Source organism: Lolium perenne, chromosome 6, assembly GCF_019359855.2.
Source record: "Lolium perenne isolate Kyuss_39 chromosome 6, Kyuss_2.0, whole genome shotgun sequence".
Taxonomy (NCBI): Eukaryota; Viridiplantae; Streptophyta; class Magnoliopsida; order Poales; family Poaceae; genus Lolium; species Lolium perenne.
In genome coordinates this window covers 92,894,037-92,911,397 of record NC_067249.2, presented here as the reverse complement: position 1 = coordinate 92,911,397, position 17,361 = coordinate 92,894,037, and the positions used below count along the sequence as shown (strand labels likewise).

Sequence of the window (17,361 nt, the reverse complement as noted above, 5' to 3'; positions counted from 1 at the left end):
GTTGCTAACAAAAGAGGACCCATTGAAAAATGGGTACCTAAATCCAAGAATTGATCTCATGTAGGACTATGCCGCCGGAGGTTCAAAATGGGTACTTGATAGTGGATGTACAAGTCATATGACCGGCGGCAAGAACCTCGTCAAGGAGTTGAGGCCCAACATAAATAATATCACCGTCTCCTTTGGCGATAATTCTACATCCGAGGTATTGGGTTTTGGCAAGGTTGTGGTTGCACACAACATTACTCTTGTGGATGTCATGCTTGTCAAAACCCTTGGTTACAATTTGCTTTCCGTTTCCGCCCTTGGCAAGATGGGTTTCGCCGTCTTTATTGATAAAGATATTGTGGTCCTCTTGTGGAGCAAGACTCTAAAAGTCGCATTCGTTGGGTATCGCGAACACAACTTGTATGTGGTGGACTTTTCGGGGACCACCACGACAAGTGCGATGTGCCTATTCGGAAAGGCGGACATGGGTTGGTTGTGGCATCGCCGCCTAGCCCATGTCAACATGAGAACTTTGCAAAGTCTTCACAAGGGGAACCATATTGTGGGACTAATGGAAAATGTGTCTTTTGCCAAAGATCGTGTTTGTAGGGCTTGTGTTGAAGGCAAAATGCATGACTCTCCGCATCCAAGCAAGACTATCATCTCTTCCAAGAGGATCTTGGAGCTCCTTCATGTGGATCTCTTTGGTCCCGTTACTCATGCAAGTCTTGGTGCGAAGAAACATTGCTTGGTGATAGTTGATGATTACTCAAGATACACTTGGGTCTACTTTCTCAAGACGAAAGATGAGACTCAACAAATATTCATTGACTTTGCTACCGAGGTGCAACGCCAACACAACCTCCTCATTATGGCAATAAGAAGTGACAACGGCTCCGAGTTCAAGAACTATACACTCAATGATTTTCTTAGTGATGAGGGGATTCGACATCAATATTCCGCTGCTTACACCCCTCAACAAAATGGTGTTGCGGAGAGGAAGAACCGGACTCTTATGGATATGGCAAGATCTATGATTGCGGAGTATAAATCCCGCTATAACTTTTGGGCGGAAGCCATCTCCACCGCGTGCCACTCCTCTAACCGGCTCTATCTCCGCAAGGGCTTGAACAAGACTCCATATGAAATACTCACCGGGAACAAGCCTAATATCTCATACTTCAAGGTGTTCGGGTGTAAGTGTTTCTACAAAATCAAAGGGGTTCGTTTGTCTAAATTTGCTCCTAAAGCTTTGGAGGGTATATTTGTTGGTTACGGTGCCGAATCTCACACTTATAGAATCTTTGATGTATCCTCCGGGATTATCATTGAATCTTGTAGTGTGAAGTTCGAAGAAAATGATCGCTCCCAAGTCGGGCAAGTTGATGTTTGTGCAGGTGATGAAATACCTCAAGATGCCATAGTAAGAATGGGTGTGGGATTTTTCCGCCCCATTGAGGGACACGGTGTGGCGTCTCGGGAAGAACTATGCTCTACCACGGTGGAGCCCTCATCTTCTCAACATCAACAAACCTTACCTAGTGAAGCAAATGATGCACCAACCCAAGAACAAGAACAAGACCCTCCCTCTTATGTGCAAGATCAAGGACAAGATCAAGGTCAAGATCAACCAATCATTCATAATGGCTCCAATGAGGATCCAATCAACTCTTGCCCTTCTCCGAACATTGTTCAAGATCAAGCACATGAGATTGAGCAACCCCAAGCAATTGAGGAAGCTCAAGGTCAAGGTCAAGACGGGGATCCAAATGATCAAGTTGATCAAGTGACACCTCCAAGGCCAAGAAGAACCAAGGAGGAGATCGAGGCCCATCGTCTAGCAAGAAGAGAAAGGCAACTTGAGCGTCTTGAACACACACATGACAAGGTTCTTGGTGATGTAAGGGCAAAGGTTTCCACAAGAAGGCAATTGGCTAATTTTAGCAATCATCATGCTTATATCTCCTTAGTGGAACCCAAGAAAGTATTTGAAGCCCTTGAAGATTCGGATTGGATGGAAGTAATGCACGAAGAACTCAACAACTTCAAGCGCAACAAAGTGTGGACCTTAGTAGAGAAGCCAAAGGAGTGCCGCAATGTTATTGGCACTAAATGGATATTCAAGAACAAGCAAGATGAGTTTGGCAATGTTGTGAGGAACAAGGCAAGATTGGTGGCTCAAGGGTTCTCTCAAGTTGAGGGAATTGACTTTGGAGAAACCTATGCTCCCGTGGCCCGCCTTGAGTCCATACGTATCCTTCTTGCTTATGCATCGCATCATAACTTTAAGTTACAACAAATGGATGTGAAAAGTGCTTTTCTTAATGGTCCTTTGCATGCAGAGGTTTATGTTAAGCAACCCCCGGGGTTCGAGGATCTCAACTTTCCTAACCATGTCTACAAGCTCGATAAAGCTCTTTATGGTCTCAAACAAGCTCCTAGAGCTTGGTATGAGCACCTTAAGGAATTATTGGTAGACCGTGGGTTTGATGTTGGGCTAATCGATCCCACACTTTTTACTAAGAGGGTCAATGGGGAGCTTTTCATTTGCCAATTATATGTTGATGATATTATCTTTGGCTCTACTAACAAAGCTTTCAATGATGAATTCTCAAAGCTTATGACCGATAGGTTTGAGATATCTATGATGGGAGAGATGAAGTTCTTCCTTGGTTTTGAGATCAAGCAATTGAGAGGAGGAACCTTCATCAACCAAGCAAAATATCTCCAAGACATGCTCAAGAGGTTCAAGATGACCGAGATGAAAGGTGTTGCCACTCCTATGGTTACCAAATGTCATCTTGCACTTGATCCCAATGGTAAAGAGGTGGATCAAAAGGTATATCGCTCCATGATTGGATCTTTGCTCTACCTTTGTGCATCTAGACTGGACATAGTGTTGAGTGTTGGTGTGTGTGCAAGGTATCAAGCTTCTCCTAAGGAGAGCCACATGATAGCTCTCAAGAGAATCTTTCGATATTTGGTTGATACCCCAAGATATGGTATTTGGTACCCCAAAGGCTCAAGTTTTATTCTCAATGGGTACACCGATGCGGATTGGGCGGGAGACAAGGATGATAGGAAATCAACCTCCGGGGCTTGCCAATTTCTTGGTAGGTCCTTGGTGTGTTGGTCATCCAAGAAGCAAAATTGTATATCTCTCTCCACCGCCGAAGCCGAATATGTTGCCGCCGCAAGTGGATGCACTCAATTGTTATGGATGAGGCAAACTTTAAAGGAATACGGTGTCATTTGTGACAAAGTGCCTCTATTATGTGACAATGAAAGTGCTATCAAGATTGCCTATAATCCGGTGCAACATTCAAGAACGAAGCATATTGAGATCCGGAATCATTTCATTAGGGATCATGTTGCCCGGGGTGATATTGAGCTTATCTTTGTTCCTACCAAGGATCAACTTGCCGATATATTCACGAAGCCTCTTGATGAAGCAAGGTTCACTTATTTTAGGAATGAGCTAAATATCATCGATTCAAGGAGTATAGCTTGACCATCTTGCAAACACACCTTCGTCTCAAAACTTTATTTGGTTTAGATGTGGGCATGGAAATAGGGGGAGTGCGGTTTAAATAATTGAGCTATCCCTCCCCCCATAATGCCAACATTAAAGATTTCATTCTCGTTATATCATATGTTGATATGTGAGCTTAAATGATGAGTATTGGTTTGGACCCAAGATATATCTTCGCGGTGCCATACCATAACACTCATATATGGTGGCCTAGGCCACCACACCCTTCTTCGTGAAGAGTTGGAGTTGTTTGGATTTTCATTGGATTTTATTGACATCTCCATGTTCTTATGGGAAATCACTCTAGTTTGGCCTTATTTGCTCATATCTTGCAAACTTGAGTGACCATGTACCATTAACAGTTTGTATCTTCTAAAACCTAAGCCTACTCTCTCCTATAAGCCATTTCCATCTTGCTCATTTGTCATGTTTGGTAAAAACTTGGAGTTTGAGGTTTTTCGGTCGGATGATCTAGGTTGCTCCATCTTATTGGTAAATTTGGACCTTATATGTGACGTGATACATTATTGCATCGCATATGGGTCATGCAAATAACCAACGAAAGATGGGCCGGATTCACGGCGATTCTGGAATTTTCCAGAACCCCGGATAATCCGGCCCCAGGAGACCCCGGAAAATCCGGCCCGGCCGGATTATCCGCCCTAAGCTAGGGCCGGATTATCCGGCCTGGGCAGATCTTGAAAGGGCTGAGGTCGAGGCCGTGGGGGGGCAAACGGTTCACACCTCCCCCCACGCGCCTCTCTCTCCTCTTTCTCCTCTCAAGATCGCCGGACCTCCTCCTCCTCGCCGGAGACGCTCCGTCCGCCCCCTCTCGGAGTTCTTGGGTGGATCGGGTGCATCTCCTCCCTAGCTACCTTCTCCTCCAAGCGGTTTCCACAATGGATGTGGGTATGATTCACAATCTCTAACCCTAGATGTTGTGTTTTATATGTGCTATTTTCTTGGTGGAATTGGTGTCTAGTTGTTCCAAATCACGTGTAGTGTACTCCTCTTGCATGCTATGAGGCCGATCTAGTCTTAGACAAGTTTTTGATTGAAAAACTGCAAATCTCGCAGGGCCGGATTATCCGCCCCCGAGCAGGCCGGATTATCCGACCAGGCCGGATTATCCGCCCCCAGGGGACACCGGATTATCCGGCCTGGAGCTTCATCGCCGCTGCAGTTTTTGCTTCAATCTATCATGTCTAGATTTGTACCAACTTATAGCATGTTTCTCGAGTATATTACTGTATCTTACATGACTTATGAGCATTACCTTCTCTTTGCTACCCATCTTTGCTTCTCACAGGTAGTGCCTCTCGGGGTGGTCGGAGACGCTCAAGGCATGATCGCTCTAGTGACGAGTTTGCACCCAATGCACCTCGCAAGTCCGTCGCTTCAAGGTGGAAGAACAAGGAAGTGAGGGAGAACTACAAGGCCATGGATCCAGTCTCTTATTCCGCTATTCGCTTGAAGAACTGGTATGAAGATGTTCCAAGGGATGAAGAGATAGAGGGCAGGAGATTCTGGTGCATGGAGCAAGTGTTCATCTACAAGGACGTCTATGAGCCCATGAAGAATCTGAGACCCATGCAAGCTATCAATGTGGACATTCTGGCTGAAAACAATCACTTTGAAGATGCAATCTGGGTAGCTGGAAGAATGGGCTTGCATGATATCATGAAGATTCAATGTGACTATAGCCCAGATTTGGTGAAGCAATTCTTTGCCACTTTGGCAATCAAGAAAGATGAGGAACGCACTATGGAATGGATGACTGGCTCCACTCACTGCAGTGCCACTCTGCACCGTTTTGCTGGTATTCTTGGAGTTCCTGTTGATGAGGGTCGTCGTCTCCATGGACCACAACAGACAGATAAGAATGCTCTTGTGGATCTCTATACCTCAGCGGGAAGAATTGGTTTTACTAAGGGGCTGCTTCCCATATACAGTCAGTTACTCCGGTTCTTTCGGGCAACCATTTGCCAAGTGGTGGTAACAATGATGCTCTCCGGGGAGCCCTTGTGGACCTTATGCACCTCAGCTTTAAGTGTGCTCGTGATGGTAATGAGGAACGGGACTACTCTCTTGATATCATGGACTTTATCTTCCATGAGATCCGTGATGCCATGGTCTCCCGGACCACCATACCATATGCACCCTACATCCAGCTTCTCATCAACAACTCTGTGGCTGTGAATAGTGAAGATTTGAGTGGGTATCCTTTGGTGAAGCACCATGTCAAGAAGGCCTACAAGCTTAAGCCAGTCTCTTCAGCTGTACACACGACACTTTCATGGGTGATGCTCGTTCTAGTGGTGTTGCTCCTGCTCGTCATCCTGATGTCCCGGCTATGAGGAAGCAAGTGACCCGGCTTAGTTGGTTTCAGCGTCACATCCTTTGCATGAACATTGAGATCCATAAGGAGAACTATGCAGCTAGCCGAGAGCGTTCTGAGATTAAGCATACTCAGGCGGTTATTCTACACAAGCTCAGTGGTGATCAAGGTCCCCCGCCTCAGCCTCCAGCTCACCAGGGTTACAGTGGATGGCACTCCGCTCAGGTTCCATGGAGTGATCTTGATGATTGCCTTCAAAGGTCCAAAACCTCTCGTCGTTCTCCGGATGCACCTGCCACTGATGAAGAAGAAGAAGAAGAAGAACAGGCGCAAGAGTCCGATGATGATTATGCCTCCGAGTGATCCCCATGGGGCGAGTAGCATCGCGCTTGTCCCCTTTTTGGCGTCTCGATGCCAAAGGGGGAGAAGCATTCTATTAGGAACTCTCTCGGGGATTTGCATGGTTTGGGCACAAGCATATGCGTTTATCATTCCTTTATTGCTTGTGTTCCCTCTTATTTGAACTATTTGCTTTGGTTGTGTTCCGTTTCCGTTTAAAACTATGTGCTATGTGGTGTGAGACATTGTTATGGTTTTCGGATTTCTATTTGTTGAGATCAAGGATATTACATTATGTGTGATGCTATATCTCCGTATTATATATCTACACATGGGTATGATTTCTTACATCCTATCTCAACTTCATATGTGTCAATGTCTCGTGTTAGAGCTCATGTTGGATATCTCTTGTGTTGAGGCACCATACTCCTATGTGTTGTGTATTTGTATTCAAATGCAAATTACTTAGATGCACACATGTAGGGGGAGTGCCTCTATGGTTTGCCATCATGCTTGTCTCTTTAGTGATTCTTTTGCAAATCCGTATATTGTCATCAAACACCAAAAAGGCGGAGATTGAAAGAACATCTCTCACATTATGTTTTGTGTGTTTGATGTCAATATATGTGATACACTAATGTTTGTTTAAGTGGTACAGGGATTACATAGTTTCATATTTGTGTGTGTTGGATTTAGTCGGTCTGTCAAAAGTTAACAGCAAAAAGATGGCCAGGCCGGATAATCCGGGCCGGATATTGTTGAAATATCCGGCCCCCCTGATTTTGGCTAAGTCTTCGAGGAAAAGCAGCGCAGTATGGGGGCCGGACATTTGCCCGGATATTGTCCCGGTATTGTACCAGGGCCGGAATATCCGGGCCGGATATTTTGGAAATATCCGGCCCCCTCGTTTTTGGCTAAGGACTGGAAGAAAAGTGAACCAGTACAAGGGCCGGACATTTGGCCGGATAAAGTCACAGTTTTGTCCCGAAGGCCGGATTATCCGGGGGGGGGGGGGGGGCGGATTATCCGGCCCTTACTTAGGCCGGAATATCCGGCCCCCCGGAAGCTGCAACGGCTCAATTTTGAGGGGAGGTATAAATACCCCCCTTCTTCTACCTTGGTTGCTTGCTCAATCATTACACAAGAAATCTGCCAAGCCACCTCCATTAGAGCCACCTCAAGAAACTCAAGATTTGCAAGATCTCCTTCCTCCCCCAACCAAAGCTCTTGATCTTTGGAGATTCGAAGGAGAAGACACCGATCTACATCCTCACCGAAGCGTTCTTCATTTCCCCCTCTCTTGTTTGAGGGATCTCATGCTAGTGTTCCTATTTGGTTCCCTAGTGGATTTGCGTTGATGTATTGTTGTTGATTGTTGTGTTGTAACAGATTTGGGAGCCTCCAATTTGGTTGTGGATGTGTGCCCCAAGAACCTTGTAAAGGCCCGGTTTCCGCCTCGAGGAAATCCCTTAGTGGAAGTGGGCTAGGCCTTCGTGGCGTTGCTCACCGGAGATCTGAGTGAAGCCTTCGTGGCTGTTGGTTTGGCTTTCGTAGCAACCACACTCCTCCAAACGTAGACGTACCTTCTTGCAAAAGAAGGGAACTACGGGAATCATCTCCGTGTCATCGCGTGCTCCACTCTCGGTTACCTCTATCCTATTCTATCTCTATATTGCTTAGATATATCTTGCTTAGTTGTTAGCCTTGTCATATAGGTAAATTCACTTAGTTGCATATCTAGAGAATTTACCTTTTGTGTCAAGCCTAAATTGAAAAAGAACTAAAAATTGGTTAGCACCTATTCACCCCCCCCCCCCCCCTCTAGGTGCGGCATACGATCCTTTCAACTATGGATTTTATTGAAGCTATGCCAAAACCCAATGGGAAGGAAGTGATCCTTGTGGTAGTGGATAGACTCACCAAGTTAGCACACTTCATCCCTATGTCCCATCATATTCTGTCCAAACTGTGGCTCAAGCCTTTGTTGACAACATATTCAAGCTCCATGGTCCTCCTAGCAGTATTGTCACAGACAGGGATCGAATTTTCACAAGTAACATGTGGCAGTCAGTGTTCAAATCCCTGAAAGTGAAATTGAAACTGAGCACCGCCTATCACCCTCAAACAGACGGTCAGTCCGAAAGGGTGAACCAATGTCTTGAATCATATCTGAGATGCATGGCTTTTCAAGAACCAAAGAAATGGGCTTCATGGCTCGCATTAGCCGAGTGGTGGTACAACACTTCCTATCGCACTGCTCTAAAAATGTCCCCCTTCCAGACCTTGTATGGATTTCCTCCTCCAATGATCAATGAACTTGCTCTCCCTGGTCCAGAGGAAACAGAAGCGAGAGATTTCATTGCAGAAAAGCAAAACATGCTGACAAAACTGAAAGAGAATTTGGCACAAGCCCAAGCAAGAATGAAGAAACATGCTGACAAGAAACGAACTGAAAGAGTACTGCAATTGGGTGACATGGTATACCTTAAGATGCAACCATAACGAATGGCGGCTTTTGGTTTGAGACGGTCAATCAAATTGACAAGCAAATACTATGGTCCTTTCAGGGTACTCGAGAAAATTGGCAGTTTGTCCTACAAAATCCTGCTGCCTAAGGGAGTGAAAATTCACCCAGTTTTTCATGTCAGTCAACTCAAAAAGCATCTGGGAAAGAATGCAGTACCTCAGCAAGAAATTCCTCTTGTGACCCCAGATGGTAAAATCAAGACAGAACCCATGAAAGTGCTTGAAACTAGATCACTCCCAAGAAATGGAGTTCTTGTTACTCAGTGGCTGATCGAATGGGCAAACCTAACTCCGCAAGACTCTTCCTGGGAGGACGCCAACTTCATCAAAAAGGTTTTTCCCCATTTCTACTCCACAACAATCAAAACCTGGTTTCCAAATACCACTTGAGGACAAGTGTGCTCCAAAGGAACCGGCATTGTCAGATACTCTGTAACTGTCAAGCTCCTACCATATTCTTCAGTTGACAGGTTATAATGAACGAACGGTCCGGATTGACGAGGAGAAGATCTACGGTCCAGATGAAGCCTGCCCTGTTACTTTTCAACAAGCTCTGGCTTATCTGTAATTTACTGTTTACCTTCTTGATGGACTGTAATAAGTGAACCGGCTATACATAGCCACCCTCATGGGGACGACAGGGCTATCGGAAAATATATGAAACCTAAGAACTACTTTCGTAGAAATCCCCGGTCATAGAGGGTACTCCACATGGTGAGTTTTATCTGTCCGATTCCTTCCGGGATCTGACACCGTACTACTGTACTCAGCTTAATCAACACTCATGGCTTCCTATTTTTTTTTAGCTCTCTCCACCAATCCCTATCGATATCTCCCCTCTTCCACTGGATAGCTCCACCCGCGGGTCCCTCCCTCCGGCCAAGCAGACCGGCTCCTCCTATCCAGCCTCTTCTCCTGCAACGACTTCTCCCCTTGCTGAGCTCCTCCGTCACCTGCCGTCGTCGCTTGAGTCGGGTCCTCCATTGGCATCATGGACGCCGTTAGCGCGCTACCGCCGTCGTCCACTCCAATTTCCCCGCCGCGTTTCCTCACCGACGGCGGCCCCGACGACCAGCGATTTGGGGGCGTCGCGTTGGGACTCCCATGCCATGCTAATTCCTCACCTCCCACGCCCTCATGCTAATTTCCCACGCCTGCGCTTGGGATTCCCTCGGTCGGCGCGCGATATGGCGCGGCTCACCGCGGAAACTCTGGCCCCGGGCAGTACAAGGCCGAAGCGGCGGGCACCACGAGCACTGAGGTGAACGACGGCAATCCCGCCGGACGCTGACGATCCCCGCGGCCTCCTGCCGTCCCGCGGCGTGTCGACGGCAGCAAGGTCCCCATCGACGAAGGGGAGATGTTGACGGAGGAGCTCGTGCGGGTCGCCTGGAGGAGGACGTACGTGAGCGCTTCTCCGCCAGGGCGGCCCTGTGCTTGCATCAACCAGTACACCACGGTCGCATGGGAGGTCGCTGCCGGTAACTGCCGTTTTACTGTCTTTCTCTGTGTGCTGGTTTGTTCCGATGGATTCAGAGTCCCGATCAGCAGCGGCTCTCTGATTGCTTACTGATTTTTGTCCGTGCTGTCTATTGATAAATATATTTAGGCATGTTGCTGATATGCCAGGCCAATCTGGGTGCCTCTGGTCTTCGGCAGACTTAATTCGTAATTCAAAGTAGATCACCTGATCCAAAGTGAGTTGTCCCTGGTGGGATTTAATCTTTTTTTTTTTCTATATGGCTATCCTGAAATAATATAAGCATTTTTTCAATTTTCAAGAAATAGCATCGGTGATTCATCCTGATAGAAATAGCACCAATCAGATATTAATCTAATTTTTTTCGTAAACATAGTGGAGATGACATTCTTTAATGCAGGTGAAAGTTAGAGTATTGAGGCTTGAAGAGCTGAAAGAAATATTAGCCTTTTCTGCTGGAAAGTATGTTTCTATTATCTTTTTTCTGATGAACAACATTTTTTTTTTCGCGAAAACGCAAAAGATTTGCGTTTCGATGCATTGATAGATAAACAAAGTTAGATATGTACATGCCCCTCCGAGAAGGGACAAACACCCCGCAGTACAACTCGACCCAAGAGAGGAGACCCTATTCTAGGGGAGTAGCTGGCGAACACCCCGGGCTCCCGCGTCCGCCCAGTGCCGCGCCTCTGTCCTAATGTCGCTGAATAGGGAGGGCACCGAGGGCTGTGCATTGTCGAAGATCACAGCGTTCCGATGCTTCCAGATCCACCACGCAGTAAGCATGATGAGCGACGAGGTACCCTTGCGCAGCTGGCGAGGGGTAGTCCGCACCACCAGCGACCACCACTCCGCGAAGTAGCCCTCAGTAGGAGGTCCCGAGGTGGAGCAAGGTTAAAGAGGATTGTTGAATTTGAGAAGGGTCTTAAGGTTGGTTGGTTAATGGTTATGCTACATATGCAGTTTATGTATCAACAGTATCGTTGATAACATTCTTCATTTTCATAGGAACTTGCTATTCGAGATGAGCAAACTGCTCTTAATCGTGTTATCTCAGGGCATTTTACTGTTATGCTGTTAGGTTACCTACAACCCGATTAGTGGCAGGTAGTTAGAATTGAATCTTAGAACTTCTGACAATCTGAAAAAAAAATTATGACAAGACTATCAGATGAATAATCGATGATGCTACACATTACCAATGGTGATAAGTGATAACATGTGGCCAGGATCAACTGTCCGATCTTATCCATAGGTAGCATGCTACTTCGTCAATTCTCAAAAAACATTTTTTCTTTATTTATATGGCTACGTGCTTTTAATATGACGTGGTAGAAATTCGGACATGTTTTTGCTGTCATTTCCTGAGAAGAAATAAACATTGTTCGAGCATGTAATGGATAGTAGTAACTTGAGAAATATCAAAGCGTGCATGTACAAAACTGTATGTTTTATTAATACTGATTCCATATATTTAGTTGTCACTTCTTATTATCTTGCATAAATTGTAAGTTATGTTTTGCAGGTTCAAATAAGTATCTTTCCAATAATATTGACCATCCGTATTTAGCATTTCAAGATGAAAGATCAACTCAGTGTATATGAATTATTGTTCATCGTCATTTTTAATTAGTAAAAGCTTATTCGAAAATGATAACCTTAAGAGACATTCATATTTTCTTGATTGGCATTTGTTAGATGGATATCTTAGTGTATGATCTATACCCCCAGTTTGTTTTCTATACTGATCCGAAATCTGCTACCAAGCATAATATTCGAACATATGTAGCTAGAAAAAAAATTATACAGTTTAAAATAGTAACATGATGTTGTACAATTGTGTTACGTACTCTCACTGCAAAATCTTTGCATGAGATTGTGAGATTTTTATCTGTTGTTGTGAAACTTAAATATGTTATTTTTTGTATAAACTTTGGTCTTCAAATTTATATTGGGAAATACAGGTCAAGTTAAAAAGGAACAAACAATGTGGCTCTTCGCAAGAATATTTGTGTTGTGGCAAGGAAATAGTTTCCTTAATTCTGCAACAAACAACAGGCGGAGCCGGGCCAAACTGAGAGTGTACTCAGGAGCACAACATATCCATCTGGTAAGTAGACGGAGGTGCTCCAGTTATGAACACTTAATTTCTTTTGATCTTTAGTAACTTCTTCGAAAAAATCACCTTTTAATAATTGAGCAATTCCACTTTTTAGTAACTAGGGATTATATATGTTCACTGTCACTTTGGCTTCCTCTGTGGAATCAAAGCTTTAATCAACCTTAATACTGTTTTGAATGCAGAAGTAGAGAGCGCACCGGATACACAGACTGATCATGTCGTCAGATAGGAAAGAATATATGTAGGCTAAGCTGCTGGTATAATATGGGGACTAATTGGTGCAGCGGAGTTGATTTCGTACAAGTGACATTGTCTTATATGTTCGGTAATATCCTAGCTTTCATATGTTTGGTAGTACCACCTTCACTTATACAGTTATACCACTGCAACCATTTTCACTTATGGGCTTGCTAGCTTATTGTATGTTCCGCGTTGTAGATCTCTCCAGCATAGGAACTGAACAATCACAAAAGGAAGTAACAACTCGCGAATTTTTATGTGAGCTTCCAAGTGGTGTATAATTTCTAGATATTGGATGTATAATAGACTAATAGTTAATGTAGTGAACATATATTTCTGACTGGTTACTGTTTGTCCATGTGCTAAAGTCTCCTATATACTCTGTGGAACCTGAGCATTACTGAGGCACTCCTTGATGCGGAGGAAATGCCTGGAGTCTCCTATATACTCCGTGGAACCTGAGCATTACTGAGGCACTCCTTGATGCGGAGGAAATGCCTGGAGTCTCCTATATACTCTGTGGAACCTGAGCATTACTGAGGCACTCCTTGATGCGGAGGAAATGCCTGGAGTACGCATTACTAGCTGAAGGGACAAGCAGTGAAGCAGAACACGCGACTAGCACATGGACAGATCGATCGACATCTCAACTCGAACACATCCTTCACTTTTATACCAGGGCTGACCGAAGCTACGTAACCGAAAATACGTACAATACCAGGCGCGCTACGCTTCCGGCCGGCCACCTCGCGCCCGCTTGTTAAGACTGTAACTACTTACGCGTAACGCGTTGAAACCGCCGGCGCCGCTGGATTATGTGAGTTTAACCGCCGGCGGCGTAAGTGGGTCCATTTAATGCCGCCGCCACTTACATCCTTATATAGAGTGATAGCCTACGGCCCCATTCCTGGCCAATTCTCCTCCGATGGCCAACCTCTCCGCCTCAGCTGCTGCCGCCGGCAACCTCGTCTCCCCTTCGCGTCGGCCCTCCCTCGCGCTGAAGAAGATCGCTCCATCGCTGCGCGTAGCCGCCGCGCCTGCGGGTCTCCTTCGGTTGAAAGCGGCGGTGGGCAGAGCCGCCACAAGCTCCTGCGGGGCAGGTTAGTGGCGTGTAGTTTCTCGCATCCCCCCCTTTGATGATTTCTATTTGTTCGTTACAATCGTGGTGTGCCCAGCTCCGCCCTGATCGTCTTCCTGCGGCTGCCGTCTCATACCTTTGAAAGGCTATAGTCAAACGTGGCAATTCGTCATTAACTGTATCTACCAAATTCCAACGGCTTCCTGCCCTCAGAAAATTTCTGACGAGTTCCTATCCCTTACATCTTGATTTGGATGGGCTTGAAATAACTGGATATATTTAACACAAGGTGATCTGAGCACAAAATGGCCCCTTCTTACAACTATTATTACTGAATGCTTTTAGATGATCTTTATACCCCTTCTGATACATAATACTTATGATGAACCGCAGGGAGTAGATTTTACCGATTGCTTTTAGATAATCTTGAAATTTTCATAATTTCTATCCCTTTGGTCTGGCATACTCCTACATGAATTGTGTTCCATGTTCTTGAGAATAACAATGTTCTTAGGAGGCCGTTTTTTTTCTTTTGCAACATTATTGAACTAAGCAGCTACTTTGTCATGCAGCACCTGCCGGCACCATTGTCAATCCAATTGATGTCCCTCTCTTGTCTTTCTCTGAGGTGGACTTCCTTGTCTCTTGTGTTGTTTGCTAGCACTAGTTGAATTGGCATCTTGTAATGAAACTTGCAAAACATGGACGTTTGGTGGCCCATAGTTTAGAGAGAAATGTTCTTATCTGTTGTCATTACTCTTGCACTTGTCTTAGTTAATGCTTTGATTATCACACTATGCTAGATGTACGTTGTGTTCACTGCAGTAAACTTCTTCAGAACGGTTTGTTGCAACTTGCAACCACGGTATGGCCGGCCGATCTCAAAGCAATGTTTCATCTTGACTTCTGAGCTATCCGGATTATAAAAGCCTGCAGATTTATGAAAATTCATCTGGGGTTTACTGTTGTATTGGATTTAAAGAACACATATTATTTTGTGAAATACTAACATCATATTATAATATCAAAGGAATTACCAACGAAAATTTCTACTAAGAGACATGCCTTGGTACTTCACCTCATGAATGTAGAGACTACTTTCGAGCATTTCTTAAGTTCCATCTTTTAACTGAGCAGAGTATCAGATTGTACAGAAGTAAGAGAAACTTGAAATTATGTATCTACACTGGATGTTTCCTTTTTTCCCGTCACTTGGAGTTTGGACATTACTATCTGTAATCAGTTCAATATATGTGTTTTAGATGTCTCAGTTAAATGATCGATGGACTATGGTTTTCTCTTGAAATGTAGTGTCACAACAGAAAATTAAATGAAAAGTTTTCCCTATAGGTTGCCAAAAGGCTTGATGCATTCCAAGCTTCCGGTGCGAGAAATCAAACGTATATGGCCATGTACTCTAGTATTTTTGGTGGAATTACCACAGATCCCTCTGCAATGGTGATACCAATTGATGATCACATGGTTCATAGAGGACATGGTGTTTTTGATACTGCTGCTATTATGGATGGGTAAGAAATTTTGCTTCTGTCAAATTAGCGTGACATGTATCTTATAAAAAGGTTGACATGCATCTTTTTGTCAAAAAGAAGAAAAAGAACATGATATGCAACCATCGATAACAAGTTTTTTTGCTGTTTTTCTTTGCTCAATTCCCTTCAAATTTTGCTTCCAAACTTCATCAATATCAACTAGGAGTATTTAACTTGTTTCCTTTGTTGGTGTATTACTGGCAGTCACCTCTATGAGTTAGAACAGCACCTTGACCGCTTCCTCAAGTCTGCACATATGGCCAAAATCCCATTGCCTTTTGATCGATCAACAATTCTAAGTGTACTTATTCAAACTGTGTGTGCATCAAAATGTACTCAAGGTTCGCTTAGGTACTGGTTGTCTGTCGGGCCCGGAGATTTCCAATTGTCTTCATCTGGCTGTACAAAATCAGCCCTCTATGCTATTGTCATTGATAGTCCATCCTTGCCAGTACCATCAGGCTGCAAAGTGATCACATCATCCATACCGGTAAAGTCTCCACAGTTTGCAGTCATGAAAAGTGTAAATTACCTGCCAAATGCGCTCACCAAGGTGGAAGGTGAGGAAAATGGTGGATTTACTGGCATCTGGTTGGATGATGAGGGTTTCGTTGCTGAGGGTTCGAACATGAATGTTGGCTTTGTGACACGGAACAAGGAACTTCTCATGCCCCGCTTCGACAAGATCCTGAGCGGGTGCACGGCAAAACGGGTTCTAGCCCTCGCTGAGCAGCTAGTGGAGAATGGAGGGCTCAGTGGGATATCTTCAAGGAATGTGAGTGTCCAGGAAGGGAAGGCGGCCGATGAAATGATGCTCATTGGGAGTGGAATTCTTGTCAAGCCTGTTGTTCAGTGGGATGATCAGATGATTGGCTCAGGTAAGGAGAATTCCTTTCTACAAAATCCCTTCAACTAGCTCTCACAACAGCAACCTCCTTGTAGTAACAGAAGGATTAAACAAAATGCTGATTGCTTCACATGTTCCTTAACAGGCAAAGAAGGCCCAATTGCTCAGACACTTTTCAACCTCATTCTTGAGGACATGAGATCTGGTCCGCCTTCAGTTCGAATCCGCGTCCCTTACTGAAACCTCCTGAACTTTACAGATCCATATACGGTACATGGAATCAAAGACATAAATCATTGGAGATGTATAAATCTCGACTGTCAAATAAAAGCTACATTGATATACTGGCGGTGGTATTCCTTTTGGTCTTTGCAGAAATCAGAAGCAACTTTGGAGCCATTCTTGTGTGTCAACCTTATGCCTTCTTCGCTACATTAAACCTGGACGTTGACTTGTTAGTTTGACGCACAGATACCGCTCGTGGAAGTGTAGGAGACGAGGCTTTTGGCAAACATCGTCTTTTTTAGAGGTCTGCTAATATATGAATAAAGCTACATTTTGCTCTTATTTTTAACAAGATCCATGTCTTGATTTTGAGGTCCACTCCGGTAGAGGTTTGGGCAAGTGAGATGGACATGTTTATGGAACACCCACCACCCAAAACAAATTTGCCTGAAAGAATCACTGATTTCAGGGATGCAACATCATGTGCGACCAATTTCACAATTCCATGACCATGTTCAAAATGACATGATTTAGTTTCATGAAAAGAATATAATATATTAGGTAAACCCAGAAAAATATGTATTTATAGTAGAACATGCTTATTTGATCCCACTCGCCTTAACACTTCATCATTTTTATTGAATACCTTTGTGCTCATGTCTGATAAACTCTTTATTTTGTAACACAAAAGGTAAATTAGGTTTTTTCCATATACGATAGATATTTCTTGTGCTAAACAATACCCCCCACCCCACCCCCCCCCCCCCCACACACACAGTTGTCGGGTTCTTCGCGTGATTAGCCTTGTTGAACAGATGATGGCCGGCGGATCGCCTGATCAATAGGGGTTTGCCACACCAGGCGAGGTGTCAGTTCTCTATGATCAGGCACAAAGCGTAGAGGTTGCAGCATCTCTTGCTAGGTTGTGTGCTTGCTCGTCGGGTTTGTGCTTGCACGTTAGCGCACTAATGCATGCCGGCCTGGATGATAGGGGCAGACACCCTCCCTTCTCGACGGGTGATTCGACGGGACGGCGCCACTCAAGGACCGGAGAGATCTCTGGGCGACAATCACTGTTGTCTTTGGTGCCTCTGGA

At 44.7% G+C, this 17,361-nt stretch overlaps 1 protein-coding gene across 6 annotated transcripts; it reads left to right on the top strand.

The window, feature by feature from the left end:
- The first annotated feature begins 9,510 nt into the window (after window positions 1–9,510).
- Window positions 9,511–16,607, top strand: LOC127344904 (D-amino-acid transaminase, chloroplastic). Of its 6 annotated transcripts, XM_051371263.1 has the most exons (8): window positions 9,511–10,204; window positions 10,333–10,420; window positions 10,604–12,313; window positions 12,508–12,650; window positions 14,216–14,271; window positions 14,994–15,172; window positions 15,398–16,071; window positions 16,186–16,607. In XM_051371263.1, the coding sequence occupies exons 4-8, from the start codon at window positions 12,590–12,592 to the stop codon at window positions 16,278–16,280; spliced, it is 1,065 nt and encodes a 354-aa protein (XP_051227223.1). In that variant the 5' UTR covers window positions 9,511–10,204; window positions 10,333–10,420; window positions 10,604–12,313; window positions 12,508–12,589; the 3' UTR covers window positions 16,281–16,607. The 6 variants fall into 6 exon arrangements, with proteins under 6 accessions (XP_051227223.1, XP_051227221.1, XP_051227222.1 ...); XM_051371261.1 differs by having other exon boundaries at window positions 9,511–10,420; XM_051371262.1 differs by having other exon boundaries at window positions 9,511–11,133; window positions 12,168–12,313.
- Window positions 16,608–17,361: the final 754 nt, after the last annotated feature.

Bases quoted from the DNA above. Each gene is read 5' to 3' on its own strand.
- LOC127344904 (XM_051371259.2), top strand. From the start codon at position 13,491: ATGGCCAACCTCTCCGCCTCAGCTGCTGCCGCCGGCAACCTCGTCTCC. The intron at 14,272-14,993 runs GTGGACTTCCTT...TTTTCCCTATAG, and splicing joins CTCTCTTGTCTTTCTCTGAG to GTTGCCAAAAGGCTTGATGC. The intron at 15,173-15,397 runs GTAAGAAATTTT...TATTACTGGCAG, and splicing joins ACTGCTGCTATTATGGATGG to TCACCTCTATGAGTTAGAAC.